At 44.4% G+C, this 23,274-nt stretch overlaps 1 protein-coding gene across 4 annotated transcripts in view; it reads right to left on the reverse strand.

Moving 5' to 3' along the window:
- osbpl11 (oxysterol binding protein-like 11) overlaps positions 1 to 23,274 on the reverse strand; it is a 138,234-nt gene that overhangs the window by 44,624 nt on the left and 70,336 nt on the right. For 3 of the 4 annotated variants that reach the window (XM_038789789.1, XM_038789786.1, XM_038789787.1), the window contains 3 exons: positions 21,952 to 22,097; positions 20,792 to 20,935; positions 4,596 to 4,739 (listed from right to left, as the gene is read on the reverse strand). In XM_038789789.1, the coding sequence (XP_038645717.1) occupies positions 4,596 to 4,739; positions 20,792 to 20,935; positions 21,952 to 22,097 (434 nt within the window). The remainder of the gene's footprint in view (positions 1 to 4,595; positions 4,740 to 20,791; positions 20,936 to 21,951; positions 22,098 to 23,274) is intronic. The other variant, XM_038789788.1, reaches the window with a different exon arrangement.

The following is a 23,274-nucleotide window of genomic DNA, read 5'->3' on the forward strand; positions in this document are numbered from 1 at the left end:
GTTGTAATCAGAGGGGGGGGGGGGGGGGCAGTCTGGTTCTTCCATCCTCCCTTCCCATCCTCCCCTACCCTCCTCCTCCCATGTTCCCCCATTAGCTTCTGGTCACAAACAGGTCTTGGTAGATATTGGTGAACTATTTCCACTTGCAGTGGAACCCTTCCTCCGACCCCCAGATCTTTTTGAGCCTCAGGAATTCCGTTAGGTTGGACAGCCAGACAGTCTGCAAACTTGGGTGGTGCTGCCAATCTCCGTCTGAACAGGAGTCCCTGCTAGGCAAACAGAGAAGCGAAAGCCAGGGCAACAGTTCCCTTCTGCACAGAGTTCTGGCTGCTCCGGCACCCCGGAGACCGCCACTAAAGGGTATAGCTCCACCTTCACCCCATGACTTTGGACATTGCTTTGAAAAAGGTGATCCAGAACCCGTTCAGCTTGGGACAAGACCTGAACATTAGAGTGGTTGGCTTGACTCCCTTGACAGCGTTCACATTCGTCTTCCACTTCCGGGGAAAACTCGCTCCTGCGTATCCTTGTCAGGTGCGCCCTGTGCACCACTTTTAGCTGCGTTAGATTCAGCCCCGGGCACAAGGAGCTAGAGTTCACCCTGTGCAGTGCTTCGCTCCAGAGTTCTCCCCCATCTCAATACCCAGTTCCTCCTTCCATTTTTCTCTCGTCTCGTCGAGTGGGGCCTTACCTCCTCTAACAACTGCCCATATATATCTGCGCATTTACTGCTCCCTAATTCGTCTTGTGCTAATAGCCTGTCCACTGGATGTGCCCGAGTAACTGGGGGAACATTGCGGCCTCCTTGCCGAGGAAGTTGCATAGTTGCAGGTACTGGAGGTCATTCCCTTTCGGCAGCTGGAATTTCTTCGTTAGTTCCCCCAGGGTTGCTACTGTACCGTCTACATAGGGGTCGCTTACTGTTAGCACCCCATCGTCCCTCCCCCCCCCGCCGCATGGGTCTTTGTCTTTCTTTGGGATCGATGGGATTGAGACCTGTGCCAGCGTGGGCGGTAGGGCCCCCCTCAACAGCGAGTCATTGAACATCTCCTGCAGGCGTGGACCAGTGCTGCTGCAAACGTTTTATAAAAGCCCATTGGGGACCGGTCCAGTCCCGGTGCCTTCCCTGATTGCATGTATTTGATGGATTCTATGATCTCATCCAGACCCAGCGGTGCTTCTCTTTTTTTGTCTCTTTCCCTCCCCTCACAGCCAGGATGGCCACCCATTCATGAACTGCTTCATCTTCTAGTGCCCCACCTGGGCTTTCCTTACCCTCAATTGGTCCTTCTCTCTTAAGTAAGTCTCCTGAAGGAAGACTATGTCAGTCTTCAGGTTTTTTAGATGGGCAAATACTCTGGATCTTTTCACTGGTCAGTTAAGTCCCCTCATGTTCCAGGTGACTACCCTGACTGGAGAGGTAGAGGGGGTTTCCTTCCCTCCTTCTCCTCCCCACTCCTCTGGGGTCAGCCGTACTTGCCTCATGGGCATGCCCAAGCTTGCCTTTGATCTTGGGCGTCCAAAATGGCCAGCGCGACCTTCCTCTTTCCAACCTACTCCACGTGTGATCTGAGTCTCTCTCTCTCTTTCCCCCCCCCCCCTCCCCCCCCCCCCTCCGCATTATTTCCTCCCGAGTCTGTTCTTCTGCACAAACATATTTGCTTCTCCAAAGTGTTGAAGTAGTGTTCCCTGTTGCCGTGCGTGACCCATAGTCTTGTCGGGTAAAACATGCCGAATTGCACCTTGGCCTGTTAAACTCCGCCCGGCGGTTGGCCTGGTCGGTCCCAATGTCCTGGTAAATACGGATGGTGTGTCCTTCCCACTTACATGACCATGTGTTCCTTGCCAACCTCAGGACCCATTCCTTATCTTGGTATTTGTGGAACTTGGCGATTCTTGCCCGTGGTGGTTTCCCTGACTTTGGTTTTTGGCGGAGCGACCTGTAGGCCCAGTCTATTTCTGGGGGTTTAGTGAATCCCTCTACCCGATCAGTTTACCAAGCATCTTCCAGATGAATTTCGTTGGACTCTTACCCTCAGGGGGGGGAAGAGAGGGAAGAGACAGGGAACAATAGAGGAGAACCAGGGAGGCAGGGAAACGATAACAAACTTGGCATCCACAAGAACAGAGAAAAAGGAAAATACAGGCGGAAGACGGGAGGAACGGCTGAAGCGGAGGTGAGCGCGAGACGACAACGGCAGCGAAATCCGTCCGGAAGAAGCAACTGACAACACTAACACCAGACCCATTCGAGTATTGCCATCTAATTATTTCTCCGGCACCCAAATGTATATCTGCCCCACTCCCAGTCTCCACCCCCCCACAAACAGATACCTACTTATGTCAAACAGGTCGATTATAAGCCTGCAAATCCTTTAATATGCCCAATGGTAGGCGGTAAGAGTGGGAGTTTTTCCTTGTCAGCCTTACAGCAGAAGGTGCATCAAACCACCTCAGTACTTTGCCAAACAAGCTTGGGCCAAGCCATGGTTGCCAACCCCATCTTAGAGCATTGTACCGGAGGAGACGAAGGATAATGGTCAGTACTCCTGAATGGTTCTTGCCAACTCCAAGATACCTCCCGATGTGTTCCAACCTTTCTATATCCACCTGGATTGAAATGAAACTTATTTCATCATTTCCTATTATGAGCGTGTATAAACAGAACTCCTCTCATTCCTTAGTTAATCTTTGATCCTACAATTCTCAGATTTTTGAAATTTAGGCTTTGGTTTATCTAGTCCAGCGGGATTCAATAAGTGGCATCTCCAGCTTGCTGCTTTCCTCGCACTTTCAGACCCTCCCAAGCACTGCCTCACTCGTTCCCTCTCTTGCTTCCATCCTCTTGCCACACCTCTTCTGAGCCCTTGCAGTGTGGATTTGGGAGAGGGAAGCAGTGAGCCTAGAAGGTGTTCCACAAGCGAGAAGAACGAAAGGATCAGGGTGGATAGAGGCAAGCGGCAAGTCAAGAGAGGTGGTAAGTCAGGACAGGTGTAAAACACAGGCAGAGGCAGCAAAAAGTTACGTTGAAACAGTTAACAACTGGATTTTTGGGCCAGTTAGGTTAAAGGCAGCCAACAGGTTTTTAAACATAAAAATTAGAGGTCAGGAACCTAACTCACCCATATTACATGTTTTATGGAAGGTGATTTTCATTTACCATATTTTGTTTAGCATGCCATTTTTTAGGAACACTTAACAGTTCCAAACAAGGCATAGTTGTATGGAGAGCTTATGCTCAATGTATATTGAGTTTGGTTAAATCACACTTGCCGTTTTTGTGTTTTGCATCTCAAGACAACTTTTTGAAGAAATAAATTGCAATGATTCAGTAAGTATTCTTTTAAATTCTACTTGTGGCCTGATTAAGATTTTCCAATACTCCAGTTGAGCCTCGCTATTTTTCTCGTGAATACCACTGCTCTAGTCACTATCTACTAATTCTAGTCAAATGTTCTCAAACTTGCTGATTGATAATTTCATTACCGTGGCTTCCTCATTTGTTTTACACCCTCTAATCTTGAAGTTTGTAAATAAATTATCTGTTTGCAGAAAGCCTTTTAGTGTAATTGAATTCTTTGATTCTGGACTCAGTCATTGGTACAGTAGTTAATTAATTAACAGCAATTAATTCACAGATAAATAAGCCAGCTAATATTGATCTTTAAATTGAAAGCAGAATAATTATGCTGTTAAGCTCAGAAAGCTCTCTCAGCCATTAATGTTCTCTAGCTATTAATATGTCATCAGGTTCTTTAATACTTGCTGAGATCAGAACATCCAACACCCTCAGTGGCAGTGCAAATAAACTGCAAATAAACCTTTTCATAGGAAACTAAAGCAAGAAAAACGGATGCAATTGGGAAACTTTGTACCTTTTAAAAGGAAATACATATTCCTAAGAATTTTTTTTAAATGTTGCAGAGTAGTAACATAATCCCACCCTAAAATATTGATACTTAATGATATACGTCAAATAAAAGAAAAAAAAGTATTGTCTAATGTATAAATTATTCTAAATGTATACAATATTACTGGATGTCTCAAAGTGCTTTGCAGCCAATAAAGTATTACAAATATTAATATGTTAATATTACAAATGATTCTACTTAGGCAGCATGGTGGCACAGTGGTTAGCACTGCCACCTCATGAAATGAAAATGAAAAGAAATGAATGAAAAATGAAAATCGCTTATTGTCACAAGTAGGCTTCAATGAAGTTAGTGAAAAGCCCCTAGTCGTCACATTCCGGCACCTGTTCAGGGAGGCTGGTACAGGAATTGAACCGTGCTGCTGGCCTGCCTGGGTCTGCTTTAAAAGCCAGCGATTTAGCCCAGTGTGCTAAACCAGCCCTAAGCCAAGCCAGCGCCAAGGACACAGGTTGGATCCTGGCCCCAGGTCACTGTCTTTGTGGAGTTTGCACATTCTCCCCGTGTTTGCATGGGGCCCACCTCCACAACCCAAAGATGTGCAGAGTAGGTGGATTGGCCACACTAAATTGCCCATTAATTCGAAAAAAAATTGGTACTCTAAATTTCTAAAAAAAACAAATGGTTATGCTTACCATACTTCAAGTTTTTATACTATGCACTTACTCGTGTCAAATCCATACCGAGCTTCAGCTGAGATAGTAAGTGCAATATTACACTACGCTGCTCTTCTACAACTCCAACATCATCCTCCTCATGATTCTCAAAGGTATCTTCTGTCTCATCATCTGGATTTATTTTCTCAGGCTCCTAAAGACAAAATTATGTTGGTAAACATGATTAACAGCATCACCTGTTTTTCTAGTTCGATTCTGAATATATCCTTTTGTGGTCTTGTGCAGTTTTCATACACCAGTATGAATAAGTTATCAAAGAAAGCAGTGTTTGAGCTTCTGTATCTTGAACGACAGGCTCTGCGAGTTAGGTCCAATTATAGAACTTCATCTAGAAGTCTATTTTTAAAATTTGCATTTATAACCTAGTATGCCATGATTACGGCACAAAGCAGTGTGATCATGGATTTACATAAGAACATAAGAAATAGGAGCAACGTTCTATTCCACAAAGCCAGCTGGTGAAGTATGATACAATATTTAGTCAGTCTTACACTTTTAGGCAGCACGGTAGCATTGTGGATAGCACAATTGCTTCACAGCTCCAGGGTCCCAGGTTCGATTCCGGCTTGGGTCACTGTCTGTGCGGAGTCTGCACATCCTCCCCGTGTGTGCGTGGGTTTCCTCCGGGTGCTCCGGTTTCCTCCCACAGTCCAAAGATGTGCAGGTTAGGTGGATTGGCCATGATAAATTGCCCTTAGTGTCCAAAATTGCCCTTAGTGTTGGGTGGAGTTGCTTGGTCATGGGGATGGGGTGGAGGTGTTGACCTTGGGTAGGGTGCTCTTTCCAAGAGCCGGTGCAGACTCGATGGGCCAAATGGCCTCCTTCTGCACTGTAAATTCTATGATTATCTACAAAGTGAAACATTACAAGCATATACCTTCTAACTCAACCACCCTACAGTTTCAGCAAGCCTCTCTTTACATATGTTGAAGTGAAACCCCAATTAAATGACCTTTCTGCAGATAATTAAACAAAATTGACATACAATGAACAGCGAGATAAGACCATTTGATTTTCTGAGCCTTCTTCGCCATTCAGTAGGATCGTAACTGATCTACTGCAACTCTGCATTCCCACACCAGTCACATATCCCGCAATTCCTCCATTATTCTACCAATTTCAGTCTCGAGCATCCAAAGCCACCAAGGCTAAAAAATTCAAAAGGTTCAAAAACCTTTGTGTAAAGAAATTTCTCCTCGTCTCAATCCTAAATGATCAATCCCTTATTCCGAGACACCTAGCTTTAGACTCCCCAGCATGGCAAACATCCACTCATCATCTACCCTGAAGAATTTTATGTTTTAATGAGATCACTTCTCATTCTCATAAATTCGAGGGAATACAGGCCTAATCTTCTCAATCTCTCTTCACAGGACAATCCACCACTCCAAGAATCAGTCCAGTGAACCCACATTGCACTCCCTCGATGTCGTGTACACAACATTCCAGGTCTCACCAAGGCAGTGTATAATTGCAGCAAGTCTTCTTTAATTGAACACTCAAAATAATTTGTATTAAAGGCTAACAGACCATTTCGTTGCCTAATAACTTGCTGTACCTGCATGTTAAGTTTGTTATTTATCACTGCCCGTGTGGAGTTTGCACATTCTCCCTGTGTCTGCGCGGGTCTCGCCCCCACAGCCCAAAGATGTGCAGGCAGGTGGATTGGCCATGTTAAATTGCCTCTTAATTGGAAAAGAAAGAATTGGGCACTTCAAATTTATAACAAAAAAACTTTTGTCATTTATGTACAAAGAAACCCAGGTCCCTCAGAATATCAACATTTCCTACTCTCACCAAAAAAATATTAATTTTCTACTTTTTCGTCCTGAAGTGGATTGCTCAAACTTTCCCACATGAGGGCACAGCTGTCATGTTTTTGCCCACTCATTTAACTGGTCTACATTTATTTGCAGCCTCTTTGCACCCTCCTACTTTCCCGACAAACTTTGTGGCATCAGAAAATTTAGTTACATTCCGCTCTGTCCCCTTATCTGAGTAATTGATTTAGATTGCAAATAACTGAGGTTCAAACACTGATTCCTGCAGTACGCTAAGTTGTTACACCCGACCCACCTGGAAACTCGATGGCCTGAATTTTCAAGATGGCAGGAACTGGGCACTCGCCATCCAAAGAGACGGTGGGGAACGCATCTCTGCCAACTGCAGCAGACTCAATGCCATTTCACACTCTAACAAGCATCGAATGGCAAATGGTGGGATTTCGTCCACCTGGGTGGTGCGATCTCGAGGTCTCGAGGGATGGCTGGGGATCAGGAGATCCTGAAGACACTCGATTGACCTTCGCCCCCCTCCCAGATATATCAAGCGTCTGCCAGCTTACTAATTGAGGCTAGGCGGGAAAAGGTCCTTATGTGGTCATACTTCGGGCGAGAGTCGACTTCTCCTCCGAGGCCCTTCTGCCCCAGTGTAAAATCCCGTCCAGGGTGAGCTGGAATCCACAAGGAATCCTGTCCATGCAATTTCATACTTCTCCCCAGTCACCTCCAGTCTCAGAACCTGCTTGGGCAAGGGAGTGGATACTCAGCGAGACCTTAGTGCCCTTGCGCAACATTTCACTGAAAGTAAGCACATAGGTACAGCAGGCAGTAAAGAAGGCAAATGGCATATTGGCCTTCATAGCTAGAGGATTTCAGTATAGGAATAGGGATGTTTTACTGCAATTGTGTAGGGTATTGGTGAGGCCACATCTGGAGCATTGTGTGCAGTTGTGGTGTGCGTATCTGATGAAGAATGTTCTTGCTATGGACAGACTGCAGCAAAGGTTTACCAGGCTGATTCCTGGAATGCGGGACTGTCACATGAGTAGAGACAAAGTTGATTAGGATTATATTAATTGGAGTTTAGAAGAGTGAGAGGGGATCTCATAGAAACTTATAAAATTCTAACAGGATTAGACAGGGTAGATTCAGAATGTTCCCGGTGGTAGGGGAGTCCAGAACTAGGGGTCATAGTTTGAGGGTAAACCTTTTAGGTCTGAGGTGAGAAAAAATTTCTTCACCCATAGTTTGATTTTATCTTCCTGGCTATATACTCCACCTACTCCCCGAAAGGTCTCTCATATGTGGCCCACATGCGGGCCACCTGCGTCGGATTCCGTGGGCAAAACCTCCATCTCCAACTCTTTAATAATGAAAAAATGAAATGAAAATCGCTTATTGTCACGAGTAGGCTTCAATGAAGTTACTGTGAAAAGCCCCTAGTCGCCACATTCCGGCGCCTGTTTGGGGAGGCTGGTACGGGAATCGAACCGTGCTGCTGGCCTGCTTTAAAAGCCAACGATTTAGCTCAGTGAGCTAAACCAGCCCCTCTGGTTGCCGGTTGCTGGTTGCCTTTCCGAGGCAGCGGGTTTAAAGATAGTGTCAATGGATGGCAGGCTGGTTTGTGTGATGGACTGGGCTATATTCACGACCTTTTGTAGTTTCCTGCGATCTTGGGCAGAGCAAGATACAACCAGAAAGAATACTTTCAAGGTGCATCGGTAAAAGTTAGTGAGAGTCGTAGCTGACATGTTAAATTTCTTTAGTCTTCTGAGAAAGTAGAGTCATTGGTTGGCTTTCTTAACTATATTGTCGGCATGGGGAGACCAGAACAGATTGTTGGTAATCTGGACACCTAAAAACTTGAAGCTCTCGACGAAAAAAATATTTAATTCGCTCTACGTACTGGGTCCAATCCCTAGTCTCGGATCCTTCAAGCTTACCGATGAATGGCATATCTGCTGCCTGAGCAGAGGCCTCCTGAGGCCTAATCAAGGGCCCGGTCCAGAGGAAGTGGCACCTCCTGCAGCTCCACTTGACCGTCGTCGCCAGTGTAAAGTCTCAGGTAAGCGATCACTCGGAAGCGATGACAGTAGAAAAGTTTGGTTTTATTCTTCTCCTGCTCCCCAAAGGGTCTCCTGCACCCAGGCTGGGGTATTTATATCCCAGTAGTTCTAGGGAAAGGGGGTAACCTGCCCCCTCATTTGGGTAAATCATATTCAGGTGATGCCACAGGGACTCTGATGTTGCAGATCCTGGGTCTCTTGTTATGTTATAACACAATGCTTTTTGAAAATCCAAATATACCACATCCACTGGAAATTGTTATCTACCCATTAGTATTTGTGATAAAATGAAATGTGCCAATATATTTGCATTCCATTGAAAAGTGAATACCAGAACATTTGGAATATCTTTTGTAGTAGCTGAAAAAAGTGTTAGATTGTAACATACATAGCAAGTAATCGCCAGTGAAAATAATTGGCATGACTTATTACTCATTTAAGAGGTGGACAACTACTGCAATAGGCTGGTCACTTACAATATGAAGAAATAATAGAAATGCAGGAAATCTATTTTTAATTTATTATGGGTTGGAAAGAAAATTATCCCCATTCATACAGTTTAATTTACATCCTCAGGCTATTCCATAGTATCACACAGCCAAGCGATTACTTAAGACATATTAATACTTAAGGTAAGTCTCCCTTATCAGAAACATTCATTTTTCTTTCTTTCAGATAATGCATTTTCCATTCGTATTTCAACTTTTCAGCATTCACAAACTGTTTTTATCTCTGAATCTGCGAACAGTTGCATCTATTCAAGAGCAAAACAGCTCTTTGTGTTGTTGAAAAAAGCAACTTTGGGATTGGCCAAATAGATTGTGCCTTCTTTAATTTGTCATTTTCAACTATACTGGTTCTCAGAACCTATTTGAGAGATTATAGAATTTTAATAAAAGTAATTGTTTAGGTTTGCCCAAATGCATGTCATATCTTTTTGTTTTGCACGAAAAGTTGTAATTTTTCAACATTTGAGTATAGCTAGGATTAGGATTCGAAGAGAATAGTAACTTTATCATGTGAGGCCAAGGCCAACATTCAACGCCGATCCCCAATTGCTTGAGAATATCTTGGTGAGTTTGTGGGGTGGAGCCAAATGCATAGTGCTGTTAGGTAAGCAGTGCCAGGATTTTGAAACATTGACAACGAAGAAAAGGTGATATTATTTTGAAATCAGGATAGAGTGCCTTGTTAGGAAACTTAGAGGTGTTGTCCTCAAGATCCATCAATTCATAGTAAGTGCAAAAGTGATTATTCGTCAATTTTTTAGTTCACTAGTTTTTCAGTTAACATTAAGTTCATACAGTTCAATATGTCACCATTGAACCAGATCAAAGAAATCCAACATGCAATATTTTGTGGATCATGCCACCAGGACACAGTGGCAGCAGTGCACTCCATATACAAAATGTCTTACGGCAACTCTCAAGGCACCTCCAATAGCACCTTCCAAACCTGTAAACTCTAGCACCATGGCCGGCAGATGCAGGCTCCCCTTCACGTCACACACCATTGTGACTTGGAATCATATAGTTTTTGTTGCTCAGTCAAAGTCCTGGAGCTCATTTCCTAATATGTCCGACTGAGGGACCTAGCAAGGGGAAAGCTGGAGGGAAGTTGTTGCTCACCCCAAACAGCTCTTTCCCAACAACACCTTGCCCAAGACATCCATGCCGCACCACCCATCTGTCTCCAGAGATTCAGCGATGATCCCTGGTCAAGACCTTGGAGCACTGAAAGCAGCAGTCATCACTCTTGGTGGCGCTGCCAGTAATGGAGAACTGCCAACCTCTGATTGACCACCAACTCTGGGAAGGGATTTCCATCATACTGGAGCCGTGAACAGGTCAAGGGACGACTGTCTCACAAACTAAACTTGGTCCATTTTTGATGTTTAACTTTTATGCAAACTATTTGAAAGCGGTTTCTCTCCAACCATTTGAATCTCTTTCTCAGGGCAATTAGAGTAAGACACATAGAAGAGTGAGTTTGAGAGCTGGGAATTCGAGGCTGGATGGGAGAGGTGCTTTTTATCCCTTGATTTGTCACATTCAAATCTCCAGTGACTGGTCTTTCCCTGCTGCAGGTGACTACAAGGCAGAGAGCAGATTGGCGAGCAGCAGGTAAGGCAAGTAGGTCCTTCATATCGGGGGCAGAGCCGAGCAGGAGAAACCCAGAGTGCAGTCTGGGAAGGTAAGTGGTACTTTGTGTCGGGCAGCACGGTGGTGCAGGGTTAGCACTGCTGCTTCAAGGCGCCGAGGTCCCAGGTTCGATCCCAGCACTGGGTCACTGACCATGTGGAGTTTGCAGATTCTCCCTTGCTTGCATGGGTTTTTAGGTGTAGGATAGGTGGATTGGCCATGCTCTATTCCCCCTTAAATTGAAAAAAATTAATTGGGTACTTAAAAAAAGTGAATCGGTGTTAAGTTTGAAAAAAAACATTGAAAAAAAAATTTTAAATTATTAAACTAGGTAGAGGAGTAACTAAACCCAAGGACAGGGATTAGTATTTAGCATTTACTTTTACAGTACAAATCTAGAGCCAGGGCCATATAGTTATTGTAACTTAATCTAATAACAATTTAAGTATTTATTTTAAATTAATTAACTAGTGCTTAAATGTCACTCAGCTCTAACTGCGAGATGTGGGAGGTCCGTGAAGCTTCCAGTCTTCCGGTCAACTATATCTGCAGGAAGTGTAACCAATGGCAGCTCCTTCAAGGATGGCGTGGTTCGGTTGGAGCAGCAGTTGGATGCACTTAGGAGCATGCAGGTGGCGGACAGCGTAATAGATAGGGGTTAGAGAAATGTCGTCAAACCCAAGGTGCAGGCAGACAGATGGATGACCGCTAGAAAGGGCAGGCAGTCAGTGCAGGAATCCCCTGTGGCTGCCCCACTCTCTAACATGTATACCATTTTGGATACTGTTTGGGGGGGGATAGCCTATCAGGGGGAAACAACATCAGCCAGAACAGTGGCACCACAACTGACTCTGTTGATAAGCAGGGCAGGGCAAAGTGCAGGAGAGATATAGTTTAGGGGACTCTATCGTAAGGGATACAGATAGGCACTTCTGTGGACGTGAAAGTGACTCCAGGATGGTATGGTGCCAGGGGCAAGGATGTCTCTGAACAAACACAGGACATCCTGCCTACCGTTATATCGCCCGCCCACACTTTGGCAAACCTGAGGAGAATCCGTCAAAGAAAGTTGTGCAGTGTTGGTCTGAGGAATCGGATGATCTCCTACTTAGAGTCAGTGGACTGGTCAGTATTTAAAAACTCTGCGACCAACCTGAACGAGTACGCCACTACAGTAACTGACTTCATTAGTAAGTGTGTAGAAGACTGTGTGCCAAATAAGCAAATCCGCGTGTTTCCAAACCAGAAACCCTGGATGAACAGGGATATCCACTGCTTGCTGAAGTCTAGGTCTGAGGCGTTCAAGTCAGGCGACCCTGACCTCCACAAGAAAGCCAGATATGATCTAAAGAAATCCATCAAAGATGCCAAAAGACAGCACTGGACCAAGCTCGAGTCCCAGGCTAGCCACACGGATCCCCGCCGTCTATGGCAAGGTTTGCAAGACACAACAGGCTACAAGATGAAGGCATGTAAAATCATCGGCGCCAACGCACCCCTCCCTGATGAGCTCACCGCATTCTATGCCCGCTTTGAGCAAGAGGTCAGCGAGAGCGAACCCGCCACCCCAGAAGCCACGTATGAACTTGTATCTGAGATCACCACTGCAAACATCAGAGCAGCCTTCTTGAAGGTCAACCCACGGAAAGCCACTGGCCCGGATTGTGTACCCGGACGAGCACTCGGGTCTTGTGCGGATCAGCTGGCGGGGGTATTCGCAGACATCTTCAACCTCTCTTTACGACAATCTGAGGTCCCTATCTGCTTCAAGAAGACGACCATCATCCCTGTACCAAAAAAGTCAAGGGGCGTGCCTTAATGACTATCGTCCAGTGGCTCTGACACCCATCATCACGAAGTGCTTTGAAAGGTTAGTCATGGCACTAATCAACTCCAGTCTCCCAGATTGCCTTGATCCACTAGTTTGCCTACCACTGCAACAGGTCCACAGCAGACGCCATCTCCATGGCCCTGCACTCTACCCTGGAACACCTAGATAACAGACACCTATGTCAGACTCCTATTTATCGACTACAGCTCAGCCTTCAACACCATCATTCTTACCAAACACATCTCCAAACTCCGTGGCCTTGGCCTCGGCTCCTCCCTATGCGACTGGATCCTGAACTTTCCAACCCATGGGCCACAATCAGTAAAGGTAGGCAACAACACCTCCTCCACGATCATCCTCAACACCGGTGCCCCACAAGGCTGTGTCCTCAGCCCCCTATTATACTCCTTATACACCTATGACTATGTGGCCAAATTCCCCTCCAACTCGATTTTCAAATTTGATGATGACACCACCGCAGTGGGTCGGATTTCAAACAATGATGAGATAGAGTATAGGAATGAGATAGAGAATCTGGTGAACTGGTAAGACGACAATAATCTCTCCCTCAATGTCAACAAAACGAAGAAGCTTATCATCGACTTCAGGAAGCGTAGTGGAGAACATGCCCCTGTCTATATCAATGGGAACGAAGTTGAAAGGGTCGATAGCTTCATGTTTTTAGGTGTCCAGATCACCAACAGCCTGTCTTGGTGCCCCCATGCCGAAACTATAGTTAAGAAAGCCCACCAATGACTCTACTTTCTCAGAAGACCAAGGAAATTTGGCATGTCAGCTACGTCCATCATGCAAACCAGCCTCCCATCCATTGACTCTATCTAGAACTCCCGCTGCCTCAGAAAGGCAGCCAGCATAATTAAGGACCCCACGCACCCTGGATATACTCTCAATCTTCCGTCAGGAAAAAGATACCAAAGTTTGAGGTCACGTACCAACCGACTCGAGAACAGCTTCTTCCCTTCTGCCATCAGACTTTTGAATGGACCTACCTTGTATTAAGTTGATCTTTTCTCTACACCTTGCTATAACTGTAACATTATATTCTGCAGTCTCTCCTTCCTTCCCTATGTACGGTATGCATTGTTTGCACAGCATGCAAGAAACAATACTTTTCACTGCATACTAATACATGTGACAATAATAAATCAAATCAAATCAAATTCTGAAGGAGGAGGGTGAATAGGCAGAGATCGCAGTACACATAGGTACTAACAACATAGGCAGGAAGAGCGATGAGGTCCTGCAGAAGGAGTTCAGGGAGTTAGGCAGCAAACTCAATAGCAGGACCTCTAGGGTTGTAATCTCAGGATTACTCCCTGTGCCACGTGCCAGTGAGGCTAGAATTAGGAGGATGGTGCAGCTAAATGCGTGACTAAACTGGTGGTGGAGGGAGGGTTTCAGATTTCTGGACCATCGGGATCTCTTCTGGGGCAGGTGTGACCTGTACAAGAAGGACGGGTTGCATCTAAACTGGAGAGGCACAATATCCTGGCTGGGAAGTTTGCTAGGATTTAAGCTTGTATGGCAGGGGATGGGAACCAGAATGTTAGCTTAGAAGGTGTAATAACTGAAGGGAAAATACAGAACAAAAATAAGAGAACAGCATCACCCTGTCTGCTCAAACGCAGTGGGTTGAAGTAGGTTTGTTTCAATGTCAGAAGTATAGCAGGTACGGCAGATGAACTTAGAGCACTTATTACTACTTGGAACTATGATGTTATGGCGAGCACAGAAACGTGGGTAAAAGGGCAGAATTGGCAGCTGAAGGATAGAGATGCTTCAGGTGTGATAGAGGGGGATGTAAAAGGGGTGGTGGAGTAGCATTTCTGGTTAAGGAAAATATTATAGCGGTACTGTGGGAGGATACTCCTCGGAGGGCTCATACACGAGGGAATCTGGGTAGAGCTCAGGAACAGGCAGGGGCAATCACAATGTTGGGGGTTTATTACAGGCCCCCCAATTGCTAGCGAGAAATAGAGGAGCAGATTTGATTTGTTGTCACATGTACCGAAGTACAGTGAAAAGTATTTTTCTGCGGATGAGGGAACGTACACAGTACATTCATAGTAGATAAAAGAATAATCAACAGAGAACATTGACAAATGGTACAGCGACAAACAGTGATTGGTTACAGTACGGAACAAGGGGCCAAACAAAGCAAATACATGAGCAAGAGCAGCATAGGGTGTCGTGAATTGTGTTCTCACAGGGAACAGATCAGTCCGAGGGAGAGTCTGTGAGGAGTCTTGTAGCTGTGGGGAAGAAGCTGTTCCGATGTCTGGATGTGCAGGTCTTCAAACTTCTATACCTTCTGCCTGATGGAAGGGTCTGGAAGAAGGCAATGTCTGGGTGGGAGGGGTCTCTGATAATGCTGTCTGCCTACCTGAGGCAGCAGTGGTGTATACAGAATCAATGTGGGGGTGGCAGGCTTGTGTGATGCGTTGGGCTGAGTTCACCACACTCTTCAGTTTCTTGTGATCTTGGACCGAGCAGTTGCCATACCAGGCTGTGATGCAGCCAGATAGGATGCTCTCTTTGGCACATCTGTAGAAGTTTATGAGAATCGATGCAGGCATGCCAAATTTTTTTAGCTTCCGTAGGAAGTAGAGACGTTGTTGGGCTTTCTTGACTGTTGCATCAACGCGAGTGGACCAAGACAGACTGTTGGTGATGGTGACCCCCAGGAATTTAAAGCTATCAACCATCTCCACTTCGGAGCCATTGATGCAGACAGGAGTGTGTGGTGTGTATCGTGCTACACTTCCTGAAGTCGATGATCAGTTCCTTGATCTTTCCAAGGTAAAGATTTTCTGGATTGGTGCAAAAGAAACAGGGTTGTTGTGGTAGGGGATTTTAACTTCCCTATATTGACTGGGACTCACTTAGTGCTGGGGCTTGGATGGGGCAGAGTTTGTAAGATTTATCCAGGAAGGCGTCTTTGATGCAATATGGGCAGCACAGTAGCAGTGGTTAGCACAGTTGCTTCACAACTCCAGGGGCCCAGAATTGATTCCCGGCTTGGATCACTGTCTGTATGGAGTCTGCATGGGTTTCCTCCGGGTGCACCGGTTTCCTCCCACAGTCCAAATGTGCAGGTTAGGTGGATTGGCCATGCTAAATTGTCCTTAGTGTCCAAAAAAGATTAGGTGGGGTTACAGGGATAAGGTGGAGGTGTGGGTATAGGGTGTAGGTATGAGCTTGAGTAGGGTGCTCTTTCCAAGGACCGGTACAGACTCAATGGGCCAAACGGCCTCCTTCTACACTGTAAATTCTATGATTCTAGATGTCCAACTAGGGAAGGGGCAGTACTGGACCTGATATTGGGGAATGAGTCTGGACAGGTGGTCGAGGTTTCAGTAGGGAAACATTTTGGGAGTAGTGACCACAGTTTCGTACGTTTCAAGGAACTTTTGGATAGGAATGAGGGTAACCCTCGGTTAAAGTGCTAAACTGAGGAAAGGCAAATTTCGATAAAATTAGACAGAAATTGAAGAATGTGTATTGGTGCGGCTGTTGGAGGGTAAATCAACAATGGACATGTGGGAGTCTTTCAAACAACAGTTGATTAGGATTCAGGAAAGTCAAGTTCCTGAGAGGACGAAGGATAAGTATGGGAGGTTTAGGGAGCCTTGGATAACGAGGGATTTTGTGACACTCGCCAAAAAGAAAAAGGAGACTTTTGTATGGTCTAGAAGGGTGGGGACAGTCAAAACCCTTGAGGAGTATGAAGAAAGTAAGAAGGTATTTAAGCGGGATATTATGAGGGCTAGCGGGGGGTCATGAAAAGTCCTTGGCAGGTAGGATTAAAGCTGAATCCCAAAGCTTTTTATTCATATGTAAAAAGCAAGAGGGTGGCCAGGGAAAGGATTGGACCACTTAAGGACAGTGGGGGGAATCAATGTTTTGAGCCAGTGGAAATGGGTGAGGTACAAAACGAGTACTTTGTATCAGTGTTCACCAAAGAAAGGGACTTTGTGGAAGATGATTCTTGGGTAGGGTGTGTGGACAGTCTGGGTCATGTTAACATCAAAAAGAAGGAAGTATTGAGTGTTTTAAAAGACATTACGGTAGGTAGGTCTCCTGGGCCGGATGGGATTTACCCCAGAATACTGAGGAAAACAAGGGAGAAAATTGCTGGGGCCTGAACTGACATCTTTGTGTCCTCATTGGTTACAGGTGAGGTTCCAGAAGACTGTTTAAGAAAGGTAGCAGGGATAATCCAGGAAACTATAGACCGCTGAGCCTCACGTCGGTAGTAAGTAAATTATTGGAGAGAATTCTCAGGGACAGGATTTATATCCATTTGGAACAAATGAACTCATTAGCGAGAGACAGCATGGTTTTGTGAAGGGGAGATCGTGCCTCACTAACTTGATCTAGTCTTTTGAGGAAGTGACAAAGGCGACTGATGAGGAGAGGGCGGTGGATGTTGTTTACATGGACTTCAGTAAAGCCTTTGACAAGGTGCCTCATGGCAGAATGGTACAAAAGATGAAGTCACATGGGATCAGAGGTGAGCTGGCAACAAGGATACAGATCCCCGTGTCTGCGTGGGTTTCACCCCCACAACCCAAAGATGTGCAGGGTAGGTGGATTGGCCACGCTAAATTGCCCCTTAATTGGAAAAAATGAATTGGGTACTCTAAATTTTTTTTTTTTTTTTAAACAAAAAAAAACCAAGGATACAGAACTGGCTTGATCACAGAAGGCAGAGTGTAGCAGTAGAAGGGTGTTTTTCTGAATCGAAGGTTGTGACTAATGATGTTCCATAGAAATCTGTGCTGGGGCCTCTGTTGTTTGTAGTATACATCAACAATTTGGAGGGAAGTGAAGCTGTCTGATTATTAAGTTCCCGGTTGACACCAAGGTTGGTGGAGTAACTGGTAGTGTTGAGGACTGGCAGACGATACAGCAGCACATATATAGGTTCGATGAGAAAAATCAGCCATGATTGAATGGCGGAGCAGACTCAATGGGCCGAGTGGCCTAATTCTGCTCCTATGTCTTATGGTTTTATGGAGACTTGAGCAGAGAAATGGCAAATGGAGTTTAATCCAGACACATTTGGGGCGGTACGGTGGCACAGTGGTTAGCAAGACTGCCTCACAGCTCCAGAGTTGTAGATTCAATTCTGGTGCCGGGTGACTGTGTGGAGTTTGCACTTTCTTCCCATGTCTGCGTGCATTTCCTCCGGGTGCTGCGGTTTCCTCCCACAGTCCAAAGATGTAGGTGGAATGGCCACCCTAAATTGCCCCTCAGTTTCCAAAGGTCCGGTGGGGTTGCTCAGTTACGGGGATTGCATGGAGGCGGAAAGTGCTCTTTCCAAGGGCTGGCGCAGATCCTATGGGCCGAATGGCCCCCTTCTGCGCTATAAATTCAATGATTCTATGAATGTTGAGGTGATGCATTTAGGTAGGTCTAACAAAGGGGAAATATACCGTAAATGGCAAAACTCTTAGGAATATAGAAAGTTAGAGAGATCTGGGCGTGGAGGTACACAGATCTTTGAAAGTTGCAACACAAGTGGACAAGGTAGTCAAGAAAGCACACAGGATGCTTGCCTACATTGGACAGGGCATAGAGTATAAATACTGGCAAGTCATGCTACTGTTGTATAGAACCTTGGTAAGGCCGCAACTGGAATATTACGCACAACTCTGGTCGTCATACTACCAGAAGGATGTGGAGGCTTTGGAGAGGGTATAGAGGAGGTTTACCGGGATGTTGCCTGGTCTGGAGGGTGTTAGTTATGCAGAGAGGCTGAACAGATTTGGACTGTTTTCACTAGATCGACAGAGATTGAGGGGTTACCGGATACAGGTCTACAAGGTTATGAGAGACATGGATAGAATGGATGGGCAGGCACTCTTTCCCAGGGTGGAGGGGTCAGTCACCAGGGGGCATTGGTTTAAGGTCTGTGGGCAAAGTTGAGAGACGTGAGAGACAGGTTTTTTTTGTTTTTGTTTTTTTACACAGAGGGTGGTGAGTGCCTGGAGCACGTTGCCAGGGGAGGTTGTGGAAGCAGGTTCATTAATGGCGTTCAAAAGGCATCTCGACAAATACATGAATAAGATGAGTATAGAGGGATACGGCACTAGGAAGTGCTGAGGGTTTTGGCCAAGAGTGGTGCCACACCCGGTACAGGCTTGGAGGACTGATGGGCCGTTTCCTATGCTCTATTGTTCTTGTTCTTAGGGATAAATGCTGTCCTCACCGGTGACACCCACAATCGGTAAAAGAATAAAAACAATATCCAACCAGAAAATATCAGACCAGCAACTTTAGTGCGTGTTTTTTCAACTCCATTTACATGTCTTGCTGAGGTATTGTTCCAACTCAAGAGGACACAGCAAGATGTTTTAGTGTGCGCGCCATGATGACTTAAATTTGCATGTAGTCTTTTTGGTTGACAATGATTAAAAGGGTTGTGAAACTTTGAAATTCTCTACTCCGGAGGGCTGTGGAAGCTCAGTAATTAGTACCACTAATGTAAAGGGCTATGGGGATAGTGGTTACAGACAGTGTTGAAATGTCCAATGCGCTTTGATTGTATTAAATGGCCCGATGGGCTGAATGCCTACACCTGTTCTGATGTTCCTCGGTGTGAGTATAATTATAAAAGCTATTTAGAAAGAAATATACTGATAAACTTGTAAGGCTGCTCAAAAAAGCTTGAGCAACTAAAATTGCACAAGTCAAATGCCTGTCGCGACAGACATAAATGTTAACAGGTACCCATGCAAGGCAAGTAGATAGATGCCATCTTGCATATGCAATTTTTACAAAACATTGAGTTAAATTGTGGCTTCCCACGCAATTGCTATACACAGCAATAAATAATCTTCGGTCAGTCATACAAAAATAAAGTCACGTGCAGGCCATTTGCCCTCCATGAACATCATTTCTCAGCCATAGGGAAGAAGGATTGGAACATGAGCTTGCAATCCAACATACAAGGTCAGTGGAGTGGGGGGAAATGGTAGGGGAAGAGCAGGAACCTAATCCAAATCCCTGACAAAATTTAAAATTAATTAATGAAAAGGGAGTGCAGTACTTTACACCGACTCCCCAGATTTATTTCAAAAGACAAGTACATGTTTTAAAGTTAACTTTATATAAATAAAACTGGAAATGTAAAGTGGCTGAAAGAGATGGGACAAGGTGGGGAAGGGGGCAAGAAAAAAGGGCTTGGAAGAAAACTTCAGCAAAGTACTGCGATCATTCAGAATGCATCTCAACAAAATTGGATCCAGAGCAACCCAAGTATAGAGCACTCTACCTAGGTACACTCCCCCAGCCACCCAGCCTAGCCCCGTAACCAAACCTGCACATCCCTGGACACTAAGGAGCAAGTTAGTGTGGCCAATCCACCTAACCTGCACATTTTTGGACTGTGGGATGAACCAGAACACCCGGAGGAAACACACAGGCACGGGGGAAATGCAAACTCCACACAGACAAGGCCGGAATTGGACCCAGGTCCCTGGCGCTGTGAAGCAGCAGTGCTAACCACTGCACCACCGTGCCCCAGTGTTATCCAGTTATTCAAAATAGGTGTGTGACAAAATTAGATGTCAAATAGCAGTAACTTACATTTAATAACTTACTTAATTGGCTGACATCAGGGTAAATCTCACAACAATTGTGTGCCTTGCACAGATTATTCCATTATTATTGTCTATGACAAGCTCAACTCAAACTGCAGAACAGGTTAATATTCCTTAATGGAATTACATGAGATTTAAGGGAAAACACAGCACTTTCTAACATGCCAACACGCCAAGGAAACTCTTGCAGATTACAACGGTTCGCAATGCTGTTTCTCACTCCTGGAAGGTGGGTCTCTATGTCTCTTTGAATTGGTAAACAGGGGAAAGGAAGCCTTCTGTATTTTTCATGGTTACATTTTTTTTTTATAAATGTAATGCAGACCTGAATAAGTAGCCAGATTTCTGGAATTGCCACAAGCAGAAACGACCACAGACGGTTTCTCAATTTGGAGAAAAAAAGCTACGGTAAAAGAATAAACGAGAAAACAAAATCCAGAAATAGTGGTGATTGGATGATGTTAAGCGCACATGTTTAACAAACTGAAGATTGCAGGAGAAAGGGAAAAGGTGGGGAAAGAAAGGAATTGCACATGGAGAAGTTAGTACAAGACCATGTAATGAACATTGATTTCAAAACACCGAGGATGGAGGGGTGTACAAGACCAGCAAACGTAAAAGGAACAAGGCAGGGAAGTGACAGCATCTTGTGGGGCCCAACAACAAAAGCAGCTAGCACAACAGGATATGGCTCAAGGAGCTCAGACAGATAACTTGGTGATGCCTGAGAATACAGACCTTAGAAAAATTGTAAGGAAGTACCAGTGGACAAGTTAGCGCTTTCTTACTGCCTAATGCATTCTCTTGTAACCCTGGCTCAGCAAGATTCAATTGGTCATTCCACTTCTCCTCAAAATGATGAAAAAGTATGCAAGGGCATTTCTGTAAGGAGAGATTGGATTTCAAAATGTAGAATTTTTTCTGATTTTAATTCATATACAAAACCACCATCCCATTTAATCTTAGATAGGGTGAAGCTGCTAAGTGCAACAGATATAGCATTAGCCCTTCCTGTACGATATTGAAATAAGGTATGAATAATTTGAAAAGGCTGGATCATTTGGAGGTTTGACACTTGTACTTGCAGAATTACTTCACTGTATAAAATTCTTACTCTTTTACTTTCTCGATAACAAGTTTCAATATATTTTTTTTAATATATAAATTTAGAGTACCCAATTAATTTTTCCAATTAAGGGGCAATTTAGCATGGCCAATCCACCTACCCTGCACACCTTTTGGATTGTGGGGGCGAAACCCACACAAACACGGGGAGAATGTGCAAACTCCACACGGACAGTGACCCAGAGCCGGGATCAAACCTGGGACCTCGGTGCCGTGAGGCTGCAGTGCTACTCACTGTGCCACCGCGCTGTCCCAAGTTTCAATATTCTTTAATGTCCGATGACAAAAAGTGGTGTTTCCCTTCTCTAATAGATCTTAGAATAAATAGTCGCTTGGTTTTTAAAATAATGTGGACAATCACCGATAATTAAATCAAAAAGATAATCATAATTGACATCGAAATGTATTTAATTGAGTTCAGGATCAATACTCTTGCTGTCATGAATTGAAACTTTAAAAACTTTCACTAAATTCACCCCAGTGTGTTTTCAAGTCATGGTGCAGTTCTTTGTCCCCAGGGCAAAGTCGTAAGCATTCATTTAAGAAAACCACACCCAACAACCATCCTAAGATAGGAATGTTTCCAAAGCAGGATCCAAATTTAAACTATCGAACCCATTGCAAGACACAGGTATTGGTCTATAACAAGTACACTTGAAACACTGACATAATTTTCTTACATTGTGGCATGTTTAAAAAAAAAATGTTTTAAAGCCACTGACTTAAACGTTGAAAGTTGGCCCCCAGAATAATTACTTTCTGAATTACCTTACCCGTGTCGATTGGCAGGGTTCAGAAGCAGGCTGTTCCCCACTAGCAGCTTTTGACTGATCTTTCTCAGTTGACGATTGATGTGCCCTTCCATTCTTAAGGTGGTCCGATAGTGGCAATTTGGGTTCCAACCATTCAATAGTTGTCCCTGAAACATACGGTAGTTCAGCTTCGAATTTGTTCATAATCACACCCAGCAGACGAATACTGCCATTGAAACTAGTTGCATTTCTTAGTAACAAACCAAAACGTACAAAGAAAAAGGCTATGACTGAAGCCTGAGGGAACGCCTATTGTCGTCATTAAAGGTATCAGGATTCTGACTGGTGCATTCTTTTCAATCTATGTCTATTAAACCTACTGAAATATGATAGGGACAAGCAGGACTTGAAAATCATCTGAGAATGGAAAGAACAGCAGTGATACTTAAAACCCTTTCAGAACCAGTTCAAAAAAAGAAATAAAAATGACATAGTACAGTTAGAACGATCTAAAATGCAGAACATAAAACATTTTAAAATGGGAGAAGTGAGGAGTCATTGAGAAATGTCCTTATTACAGTATATTGTTAATTAATAATTAATATTCTTCTGTCATTGATAGAAGTTGAGCTTTACAACAGCTTTACACTGGCAAAGCAGTCCAGTTAATGTTTCATGGATCTCAGGTTGCTGCACCTCTTATCAGAGTAGTCTTGTTTCCTAATAAATTATTAAAAGTTCATCAGTTTCAAAGGCACAGCAAAATTATACATTTTCATATAGTTTTCCAACCTAGGTCAACACAGAACCAATCTGTACAATATTTCAGAACTTCGGAATTGCTTTCAAAAATATCATTAGTAATGTCTTTAGATCCTCTCCTTTATTGGTATTCTCTGTTAGAGAGACTGATATATGTACTGCACCAATACCTATGAAACCCGAGCTCAAATAACATTGCAAAGATGGTGCGCATTCTCTCCAATTTTCCACATTGGAAAGCACTTCTCTGCCTACTATGATTGGTGATGGGGGTTGGGGGAAAGAGGAGGAACCTCCTCTGAGCCATCTTTCTTAAGGAAAACAACCACAGTTTTTCAGTATCTCAACATAATTAAAGTCCCTCGATGGTCTTTCCATCATTCCAAAAGTATGGCGCTCTGAACTAAACATGATACCCAAGGTGAAGCCTAGACAGTGACCAATATAATTTAGTACAACTTCTTTCCTCTTGAACTCTATTCTTTATCAATAAAGTGACAACCGTCTCACTTGTCCTTCCACTGTTCAAAGATTTGTGTACATATGCCCCCAAGTCTTTTGGTTCCTTTTAAATTGTATCAT

This window comes from Scyliorhinus canicula, chromosome 2 (assembly GCF_902713615.1).
Source record: "Scyliorhinus canicula chromosome 2, sScyCan1.1, whole genome shotgun sequence".
In the NCBI taxonomy this organism is placed as follows: domain Eukaryota; kingdom Metazoa; phylum Chordata; class Chondrichthyes; order Carcharhiniformes; family Scyliorhinidae; genus Scyliorhinus; species Scyliorhinus canicula.